The sequence below is a fragment of the Schistocerca americana genome, chromosome X, assembly GCF_021461395.2.
Source record: "Schistocerca americana isolate TAMUIC-IGC-003095 chromosome X, iqSchAmer2.1, whole genome shotgun sequence".
NCBI lineage: Eukaryota > Metazoa > Arthropoda > Insecta > Orthoptera > Acrididae > Schistocerca > Schistocerca americana.
The window spans coordinates 392,122,155-392,134,410 of NC_060130.1; the positions used below are offsets into that span (position 1 = coordinate 392,122,155).

The 12,256-nt window shown below is 36.7% G+C and overlaps 1 protein-coding gene across 1 annotated transcript in view; it reads right to left on the reverse strand.

Moving 5' to 3' along the window:
• The window catches only part of LOC124554738 (F-BAR domain only protein 2-like), a 280,178-nt gene extending 268,283 nt beyond the window's left edge, over window positions 1-11,895 (reverse strand). Inside the window, exon 1 of the mRNA XM_047128385.1 lies at window positions 11,779-11,895. Coding sequence (XP_046984341.1) covers window positions 11,779-11,808 — 30 coding nt within the window. The 5' untranslated portion in view covers window positions 11,809-11,895. The remainder of the gene's footprint in view (window positions 1-11,778) is intronic.
• Between the last annotated feature and the right edge of the window lie 361 nt (window positions 11,896-12,256).

The window sequence follows — 12,256 nt, forward strand, 5'->3', positions numbered from 1 at the left end:
CATGTGCACAAAGTTTGGTCACAATCGGTCCAGTGGTTTAAGAGAAGATGTAGAACATACGCACATATGAGCATATGTACATTCACTTTTATAATTTGTATGGCTGTATGGATTCATATATTTAGAACATACATAGGTGTAAGATATGGTGAAACACAACAACGCCTCGTGCAGGCAGCTGCAATACATAGTTTTTCCACTAAGGTTCCATCTGAGCAATCCTTATAAAAGGATTACTATGGTGCAAACTCTGCATCAATCTTGGGAATGAACTAAAGTAAACAAAACATAACAAAATGAATGTTTCACTCAACTGCACTTAACTGAGTCAAAGGAGGTCACGGTACTACACTGATGTGAAACAGACAACACCAAGGTTGCGACTCAACAATCTTCTACAGAGGAAGTGAAATACTTTTTAAAGACAGAACGAAAGGCAACAAGCAACTATGTGCATCCTAAGGATTGTGTGACAAATACCAATTTGTACTAGGGTTGAGCAACATATCAAACCGTAGCTTCCGGATCGTAACTGGCTGAGTGTGCCATTATGAAGAATCAACTCAGGGCTAACCTTAATCAAGCACTGTGGTATTCAAATCAATGTGATGATCACTTTTTATGATATTTAAAGTTTCCATAATGTATCTTTCACTCTGTAGCACAGTATGTGCCATTTTTAAACTTCATCACAGCTTAAAACTCTGTGTCATTCCAAGATTAGGCAATGCCCTTACCAACTGAGTTATCCAGGCACGACTCATGACCAGACCTCACAGCTTCAATTCTGCCGATATCTTTCTTCCACGAGTGCCACTCCAGCAAGTTATACAGGGGAGTTTCTGTAAAGTTTGGAAAGCAAGAAAGAAGTAGTGGCAAAAGTGAAGCTGTGAGGGTTGCTCGCAAGGTGAGACTGAGTATATTAGTCAGTAAAGGCACTGCCTGCTAAAGGCTATGTTCCAAGTCCAGCCCAGAATATGGTTTTAACCTGCTATCAAATTTCTGCATTTTGAAAGTGATGAACAACAACGTAACACAGTTATTAAACTGAAAGCATTTTTCGATACAGCTCACTGTATCTGAAGAATTGACAAAATGTCATCAATCACATTAAGCAAATTGTATTTAATAGCTTGAAAGTGGACTCGACCCAGATTACCAGTATGAGCTCTAGGGAAGTCTTTATAGGCCCTCTGCTGTTCCTTAAACAATTTAGGAGACAATCTGAGCAGCTCTCTTAGACTGACTGAATATGATGCCTGTCATTTACTATCTAGTAAAGTTATCAGAAGATCAAAACCAATTGCAAAATGATTTAGACGAGGTACCTGTATAGTGCAAAAAGTGGCCATTTACTCTAAACAATATAAAGTGTAAGTACTAAAAGGAATCCATAGATCGCACCAACTTAAAGGATGTCAATTCAACTAAACGGCTAAGGATTACTATTATAAAAACAACTTAAATTGGAATGATCACACACAGGTAATGCTGAGAAAGGTGAACCAAAGACTGTGTACTACTGGCAGAACAGTTAGAAGATGCAACAACTCTATTACATAGATTGCCTACACTATGTTTGTCCATCATCTAATAAGAGTATTGCCATGCAATATGGGATCCTTACCTAGTAGGAGTGACAGAGAACATTGATAAACTTCAAAGAAGGGCAGCTGGTTTTGTTCTGTCACAAAATAGGAGAGAGAGTGTCATGCCTGTAACACAGACAAGCTGTGATGGCAATTATTAAACCAAAGGCATTTTTCAATCACCAACTTTCTCTTCTGAATGTGAAGATATTTTATTGACGCCCACCTACATAGGAATAAATGATCACAAAGATAAAATAAGAGATTGTACAGTAAGAGGTAAGTGTTCACTTTTCCCACATGTTATTCAAGAATAGAACGGTCGAGAAATAGTCTGAATGTGGTTCGATGAAGCCTCAAGCAGTTAAGTGGGAACTGCAGAGTAGTGTTTTGCATGTAGCACATGATCTATGGAGCAATTACCTAATTAGCAAATCATGTTCTAACACAAAATCAGTTAGCTAATTAAAAAGTAAGTACATCCATCTAGTACTCCCACTATGAGAGTAAACATCAGTGTAGGTCAAAATCATAAATTTCACTTTCAAAATATTCTATGCGTATGACATGTAATTTCAAAACACTGAAGTCAGAAATGAAACATTTCACTCACCAGATTTTACAAGCGTTTGATAGTAAGATAGTGCCAGTTCGTACACTCTATGACTTATCTAAGGCATCCGACAGTGTGACTTACAATATTCACCTAGATAAATTGAAGTTATAAGACTGATGGTATAACCAATCAATGGATAATGTCCTATCTAACCAAAAGACAGCAGAAAGATTCACTTAGTAATTCAACCAATAATCTGGGGACATAATTTTGAGTGAGGAGAAATCATGTATGGGATTTACCAAGGCTCAATCTTAGGTCCACTATTAATCTTCATATATGTAAACACTCTTCCATCTAATATACAACAAGCAGAATTAGTTCTTTTAGCGGACGACACTAGTATTGTAACCAATTCAAGCGTACATACAGAAACGGAAGAAATGGCAAACAAAATTCTTGAAAGTATCACTGATTGGTTTTCTGTGAATGGTCTCACCCTCAATTTTAGAAAAAGGTAACATATTCTGTTCCGCCCATCTAGAGGTACCACACCAATGATAATCACAACACATGATGAGGCAATAATAAATAGGGTGGAAACTTCATTAAAAATTATTGCAAATCTTGAGGAAAGACAGATCAGTAAGTTGACTTATTTTGTATATTTTCATTCAATAATGTCATATGGAATAATGTTGTGGTATGACTCATCTTTAACAAAGAAAGCCCTCATTGTTCAAAAATGTGCTGTAAGAATATTATGTGGCACTCTCTCATGATCATCTTGTAGACATCCATTCAAGGAGTCTGATTACTGCTTCAGAGTATATTTATTCTCTCATGAAGTTTGTTGTAAAAGTTCACTACAGTTCAAAACGACCAATGATGTACATAATTACAATACCAGAAGGAAAAATGACATTTATTCTTCCACATTAACGTTGCCTTCAGCACAAAAAACAGTGCACAATGTCATAACAAAAATTTTTGATTCACTTATCCAGCAATATAAAATATCTGACTGACAGCAAAGAAAATCTGAAAACAAACTGAGAAAGTTTCTCCTTGACAACTCTTCCTATTCCATAAAATAATGTGTAAAAACATGCTAGGTAGGACCTATTAACACACAACATGTTTATATCTCTTTTCTTTTTTGAAAAACTTAGAAACGTTCAGAATGTAACCATATGTACAAATTAATCTGTGGTATGGATGTAAAATGACTTGTTCCACATCATTATGACCTATCGTGCAAAATAATCCATGGAACAGGAAACTAACTAAAAGTTTTTTGATTGGTTCTAGGTCCATATAGAATAGTTTTCTGGTGCAATTTTTTTTTCTCACACACACACACACACACACACACACACACACACACACAGTATTCATTGTAAGGGTAATATCTGGCTTTCGTCCTAGAACAAAGATATGAGCATATGGAATTGGTTCCCACATATGAGTGGCTCGAAGACTTTTTTTCTGTGATAGGACCGCTATTATTTTCTATATATGGAAGTGATCTGGCAGAACAGGGTGGACAGCAATCTGCAGTTGTTTGTTGATGATGCCGCGCTGTATAAGAAGGTGTCACAGTTGATTGACTGTAGGAAGATAGTAGGCGACTTAAGACAAAATTTCTAGTTGGCAATAATGAATGGCAGGTAGCTCTAAATGTAGAAAAAAAAAGGTAAGTTACTGCAGACAAATATGAAAATCAAACAGGTAATGTTCAGAGACAGCATTAGTAGTGTACTGCTTGACACAGTCACATCATTTAAATATCTGGTTGTAGCGTTGAAAAGCAATATGAAATGGAACCAGCATGTGAGAACTGGGGTAGGGAAGGCAAATGGTTGACTTCAGTTCATCTGTAAAGGAGATTGCATATAGGGAACTCATGCAACCTATTCTCAAGTACTGTTCAAGTGTTTGGGATCTGCCCTAAGTTGGATTAAAGGAAGACATCGAAGCGATTCAGGGTCAGTTTGCTAGATATGTCACCGGTAGGTTTGAACAACACCCAAGTATTACCGAGATGCTTCAGGAACTGAAATGGGAAGCATCTGTGGTGGGAAAGCAACATTCTTTTTGAGAAACACTATTGAGAAAATTTAGAGAACCACCGTTTGAAACGGACTGCAGAATAATTTTACTGACACCAATATACACTTTGCATACGGACCACGAAGATAAGGTACGAGAAATTAGGGCTTATATGGAGGCATATAGGTAGCCAGTTGGTTTTTTCCTTCACACTATTTGGGAGTGGAACAGGAAAGGAAATGGCTAGCAATGGTACAATGGACTCTCCACAATGCACCGTATGGTGACTTGGAGAGTATGCCTGCAGATTTAGAACTTCGTGTGAGCAACACATTAAAAAATTTCTCACACTAACAGCAGCTTCATAAATACATTTACTCTCTTATGTAGCCTGTTGTGAAGAAACAGGTACTATTTAAAAACAGTGGCAGCTTACATAAACAGAACACTACGGAAAAAACTATATACACCTTAACCTTCCTCTTGCCATAAAAGGAGCAAAGTACAAAAATATTTCACCACCTCTCTTGCAAATTTAAAGTGCTGGCAGATAATAAAAATTTTAAAAAGAAACGAAATCTTCTTCTTCGTTTATTTTCACCCCCAGGCTCCCATGCTGGTGAGATCCATCGCATCATCCACCCACCTTCTTCTAGGTCTCCCTTTCCACCTAGCAGCATGGATCATACCATTCATCATTTTCTTTTGTATTCTGTCCTCTGCTATTCTCTCCAAGTGCCCTAGCAGTAATTTTTGTTGTGATTTCACATAGTTTACTATATCTCTCCCTTGCTCACTGCTACAGCATATCCTCCAGACTTCTTCCTCCCTTACTGGGCCATAAATTTTATGTAGTACTTTTCGCTCAATCATTCTTTACACAATTTTGTCATCTTCTGTCAGTGTCCATACCTTTGACGCCCATGTAACAACTGGGCAAACTAGGGCGTTACCTATTACAAGTTTTGTTCTTCTTGTAACAAGGCTGTTTCTGAATAGTTGTAAATATGTAAAGTAAACTCCATTCCCTGCTTGTATCCTTTCTCTTACAGCCTTTCTGATGCTGTTATCATTTGATATTAATGCTCCCAAGTAATTAAAAGAGGACACTCCTTTCAAACACGCCCCATTTATATTTAAATTTTTGTGGGTTCTTCTGACCTCTGAGTGTATCATTACCATATACCTTGTTTTATTTTCTATTTACTATGACACAAACTTTAATGATTCTTTTTCCGTTGCCAGGTACGGTTCTTTAATTGTGTTGGCATTTCTTCTTACTACTGCTACATCATCACCATATGCACGTATATATATATATATATCACACACACACTCTTATTGATCTTATTTACCATGCTGTGCAGGGCTATATTGATTAGAACCTTGTTTCACTCCTTTATTAAATAAAAAGCTTTCACTTGTCCTGTTAAATATTTTTACTTTAGCTCCTGTCTTTCTCCTCTGCCCCTACCCCACAGATGAATTCATGAGGAGACTTAAGTATGTGGCTGTGCTACATTTATCAGATTTTGTTGTAGATTAGGATTCAAAATTCAGATGTATAAATGGCCAGCATGTCAATATGTTTTCAGGGAGAAAATGTATTTTATTTGTGAATCTGAGCCATTCTACAACACATGACATTGAGTTGACACAAATATGTTATGTGTAGCATACATAATGACTTAACTAAACTACACCTTTCAGAAGGATGACTGGAACAAATATCTCTTAAGTGTTTCAATATAATAATAACATCACTAATGACACATGTCTCTACACTACGCAAATTATTATGAATTGTTTGGTAGAGCATACTTCCTATTGTATGAAAGGGTATCCTCCAACAACATTCATGCATGCTATTCATGTTCTATATTAATGGCCTTGTAAATAGTATTAATAGTAACCTCAGGCTTTTTGCAGATGATGCAGTTATCTATAACTGCAGAAATATTTAGTCAGGCGTCAGTAAGGTAAGTGGTGCAAAGATTAACAACTTTTTTTATATCATTGGAAATGTAAACTATTTACTTCACAAAATGACTACAATGTCAATTATTTGCAATTGGAATCAATCAATTCATACAAATACATGGAGGTAACAATTTGTTGGTAAATGAAATGGAATGACAACATAGGCTCACTTGTAGGTAAAGCAGTTGATGGAATTCGGTTCACTGGTACAATACTGGAAAAATGCAACAACTACAAAGGATACTGCTTACAAAGTACCCTTAGTAAATTGGTTGGCTGCTCAGTTGTTCCATAGATCACACTCACAATAAATGTTACAATGTGGGATGCGTCAACAGAAAATATACAATATGAGACTTAGTGGCTGCAGTATGTTTGTAGCTACATGTCTTTAACATTACATACAACAACCAGACCATCTATGGCTTGAATTCAGGACAACTCAGCAACCTGAAGATGTTCAAAGAAATGATGAGATGATTTTCGTTAATCGTTAACATGTCTAATTTAAGCCAAAGGGGCCATGATCTCATGAACATTCTCTATGAGCCAGATGCCATGTTCTGACCTTAACCAATGGTTCCCTAGATGACAACACTATATTTATGAACTCTGTTGAGTAATTAATAGGACAGCTCTTACTGCTGAGCAAGTGGACTATGCATGTGTAGCAGATCACTACCATGAATTTATTCTCTGGCAGCTACCAAATGGTGTACTTATTCAGGAAAAAGAACTAACTACCTGGGGTTTCCTGCATTTAAATATGGAAACTCAATGCTGCCATTATCTACTACCCTCCCAGCTGCAAATTTAAATTATACTTCATATGTACCCACATATGCCATTTTGTAAAATTTTTTGTCACATACGGTAGTGAATCATCGATAGTTACAGAAAATTTATGTACTCAGAACACAACCTTGCCATTACTCCCCTTCAACCACCAATCAAAAACACTACCTCTTTAGCACATTCCAGTCACATTCAGATTTGTTCCATTTAAACTCCAAGACAACATCATGCTTCTTATTTACTGGATATGAAACATATCATTGGTGAGCTTTCCCCTCTTTCCATAATGCTGCACATTGTGTGAAAGTATAGTCCGGAGCATAGCATCAATTCTTCTGTTAAATCAAGAAAGACACCTACTGCCCTCCTCAACTTCTCATTTATCACTGCAAGTGTCTCACACATAGGGAAATAAATTGTATTGTTTAGCATCCTACCCTGAAACCAAACAGGAAGTTTAAAAACAAATTGTATGTAAGTGATGTTTAATACTCTTACACATAGCCTTTCCAAAATTCTTCAGAAACACTGGTAGTAAGAAAATTGTCTACATAACCTCCTTATAATTTTAGTGCTTTTAGGCATGTGTATTCTGATGTGTGTACAAACAGATTACATTGCAACACACACACAGGTGACTCACGAAAGTACAATGCAACAATATTTTTGAGCCTGGTATTTCATACCACCTGTGTCAGCGATTACTCCTTAGTGGTTCAACAATTAATGTTTTCCTTCTTGTAATCTGAAGCTGAATTTGACTCAATACAATTGAAACATCAGCTTGTGCAAGTTCTGTCTACTTACTGGTACAAATAAAATGTTTTATAATTCACCAAATACTGACAGTAAACCATTATTAAATATAATACACAGTTCCAGTGGACAAACAAGTTTTATTAGATACGAGGGACATGACATGAAGCTTGGTATTAACAGCCACTTCTTCCATCTGAACTGAAATCCTCACACAGAAATCACATATTCAACTAAAGGAAATCTTGGTATTTGTTCCCTATGTATGTTACACTGATATAAGCATGTCAAGAGGCAAAATCACTAAGCCGTTCACTTTCTTTACTACAACTTCTTTACATATACTGAAGAAGCAAGCTCACTGAGTTGAATGTCTTCCCAATTTTCACCCCAGAGACTATGTACCACTGTATTAGCCTCACTACCCACATTATTAGGCATTATTATGCTGAAAGACAATACCAGTTTCTTGTCAAAGAAGGGTTCAAATCAAATAGACCTAGTTGGCAGTGGTTCTTCTTGCCTCTACAAATTCTGAAGGTAAAGTTAAAATTAAACTGTTAGTCTCTCACATCATGCAGTCTGGAGTAAGACTTCAATGATTTGTATACACATAAATGGACAACTATTCTCACCTGGTCTACGTAATACAAATACATACCACTATCTGAGTACAATGAAGATAAGATTTCAGATCTACTCCCCAGGTGGAATGTTCCAAAAAAATATCTGCCACACCCGGAGTAATAACTACAGTTATATAAACAAGCGGACTGTTCATAAGATTTACAGTCAATTTCAGTTTATAAACACCAAGTGGTACTATCATTTGAGTGTCATATGAATAGCTTAAGTTATTTAGAAATAATTAGGACATAACCCTGAAATTGTTTTCATAATTGAGTATCTGTGCACCTATGCTAATAAAACATGTTTCTTGCAGTAGAGATGATCCAAAAGTTAACTTATCTGGTTAATGTCAACTGACAGACCATTATCATGAAAGGTGGTGGTATAGTTAAGGGACTTGCCTCAGATTTGGAAGTAGTGGGGTTTAAATCTCTTCAATCCCTCTGATAAAGATTATCCACAGTAACTTGAATGATGTAACAAGTATGATGGTATGGTTCCTTCCAAAAGACTAAAGCTGATTCCTTTACACTTCCTCCAACAACTGAGGCGGTTCTAGACAATCAACAATAATTTGAACCCTAACCATCCGATTCCATGCAAGCAAATCTTTAGAATAATAATGACTACCTTTCAGTAAACCTCTATGGCAAACCTTAATGGTTAAAAAGCCAAGCAACAAACCCCATAGAATGAGATCACAATTTTAATCTGGAAAACTAATATAGCACTACAGTTTCTACCAGTACAGAATGTCATTCCATCATGCTGCATGTACAGAGGTCACATACACAGTTTGAATATTACAAGTACTGGATCTGAAAATAGGTTGCTAATTATATCAATTTCCTTTGCTGGAACTTCTTTCGTGCATTTTCTAAAATACTTTAAGAACACAAAACCTCTTAAATTTGTTATCTTCTGCCTCCTTGTGACATCTGACTGACATGAAGTACAATAATCAAAATTTACATCCTGGGGAAGCTGAGAGTTGGATTCACAATTTAATGTCTGCTTTCCTACAGTTGAAAAGAGAAAACTTATTGAAGGTCTACTTGGATATTTTCCTTCTCTTCATTCCTTTATTTGAAAACCTTTCATTAACATTGTATCCATTACTAAGTCGTGATACAGTACTAGAACAACAATGTGTAATGTACAACTCTTATTTAAACAGCAGGACAACAAGAATACTACAACACCACATTTACATTGTTTCTGACTGAATCTATGGTCAGTACATCATAATATGTAAATAAGAATAATATTTATAAACATAAAACATCAAGGCTCTGATAATGTCTATTCTATTTAACAACTCTTTTACCGTACAGCTAAGAACTGAGCTATTCTTATATATAGTCCTTTGGTATGATACATGGTGAGCAAAGTGTAACACACACAAAAAAACACCATGCAATTGCAATGTCTTCACAAGAAAGAAATGAGAACCAGTGTGAAAAAGAGGATTTTTTTCATTTGGGGGAGGGGAGGGAAGGGTGAGGTGGTTCGCTGTGTAGCATTTTGAGAGAGATTAAGAAATATTTTATAGTCTACATTATACTCTGCAAACCACTGTAAAGTTCACTGCAGAGGATACTTTCCATTGTACTAGCGATTAGAGCTTCTTCCTGTTCCATTCATGTACAGAGTACAGGAAGAACAGTTGTTTAAATGCTTCTGAGTGTGCTGCCATTAATTTAATCTTGTCCTCGTGGTACCTGTAGGAGTGATACATGGGGGTCTATTCCTACATTCACCCTTTCATGCTAGTTCTTTAAACATTGTTAGTGAGGTTTCTCAGGATAGCTTGCATCTATTATGAGGTGTCTGTAGTTCAGGTTCTTTGCACCTCTGACACTCTTCCATGAAAGAAAAACTTGTGTTTGTGCTGTTCTCCTCTGTAGGAACATATGCTCAATATCCCTTGCAACTCCTATTCAATATGGATCCCAGACGTCTGAATAACATTCTAAGATGGGTCACACGAGGGACTTGTAAGCAAACTCCTTCATATACTGACTGCATTTCCCTACTTTTAAACCAAAGTCTGCCAGCTGCATTCTTACAACACAGCCAATGTGATCATTTTATTCCACATCTCTACAAAGTGTTATTCTGAAGTACTAGTACGAGTTGGTCAATTCCAGCTTCGGCTTACTGATAGGGTAGTCAATGGATACTGAGTTTATTCATTTTGCAAAAATCACAATTTTACATTTCTGAACACTTACAGCAAGTGGCCAATCTTTGCACCACTATCAAGATGTGACTGAATACTTGTGTAGCTTTTTTCAGACAACAGTCATTATAAGTAACTGCATCAACTGCAAAAAGTCTGAGATTACAATTAATACTGTCTGCGGGGTCATTAATATACGACAAAAACAGCAATGGCCCCAACAGACTTCCTTCAGGCTCATCTGGGCATGAATCTCCATCCAAGATAACATGGTGTGTAATCCCTACCAATAAATCCTCAAGCCAGCCACAAAATTAGCTTGACACCCCATATAATCATAATTTCAATAATAAGCGTAGGGGTGGCAGTGAGCCAAATGTTTTTTTCAAAACTGAGAAATGCTACATCTTCCGGACTGTATCATCCATGACTTTCGCGATGCCATTTGAGAAAAATAGGAGTTGGGCTTCCTAAAGAAAAAGTATGCACCATCTCCATCAAACACTCAGGGTAGAAGGGGAGTGCAAGGCAATTTACTTGTGCTGAAATTCTAATCGAAAAGTTTCTGAACGTCAATTACGACTGAATATACAGCGAGATGTCGTAGTCACTGGACTCCGTATATAAGGTCTACGTTAAACGAAAACAGCCTAAGCGCAATAGCATAGAATAACTTATCAGAGAAACACAACTAACAACAATGTATAGTAAACAATTCGTGTATTGCATTACGGCCGTGTACAGCACATAAGAATAACACCACACACAAACATTCTCCTAAACGCAATAAAAGTAACATCAAACGGATGAGCGGCGTAATGTAAACAGTACCCTCATTATGACAAATGTCATAAGTTCACTTCATAGCTTCAGTCTACTAGCATATTGTACTACAATACAGAAATGCATCAGCTTCCCTTATTATCATATAACAAACAAATAGTAGCGCTAAACCAGCGAAAACGCAGTTTATAAACTTCGTAATCACCGCAAAACATTTGCAACCCCTGACATTCCATGTAAATTATGCTATCTTTCTCAAAAACTTCTTAATTACGTAAGAGATATACAACGATCTCCAGCCGCTTTCTGCAACTCGTAATATGTACATTAACAAGGTTTAACATTCACGGCGAACAAGAAACACCGTAATTAAATACGGTTACGTTAACATTTTCTGTACAGCATCCTGTTGACACAACAGTGGTCCACTGAAAATCTATAGTCACTTCACTTACCCAGAAGTAATCACCAAAATCGACCGTCATGGTAAGGCAATACCCATCACATAAACAAATCACTCACAACGACTGACAATGACCCCCAACACACCCATACAGCTGTAATATGGCGACACCCCCCTCCATACAATTTTTCAAACCTAGATGCAAAGATAACACTGTTTGTGGTCTTAGTATCAAGACAAAGATGTTTGAAAATCGCAAAGAGAAGTTGGTATGTTTTTCATTTAATACGACAGTAGCATCATAATCACACTTATTTATTAGTTGCCATGAAGATATATATAATAAGTAAATGTGTTCCAAACATCTTGTACCTCGACATATCTGCAAAGTTTATCAGAGCTTCCAGTTTAAAATTGACTGGTGATTGTGACGTACACATGTCCTAAAACTTGGCGCCAGGTACAAAGGCATATTGTAAAAAGGAAGCGCCTGCTATTTGGAGGCATTAAACGATCGACTCGGGTGGGTC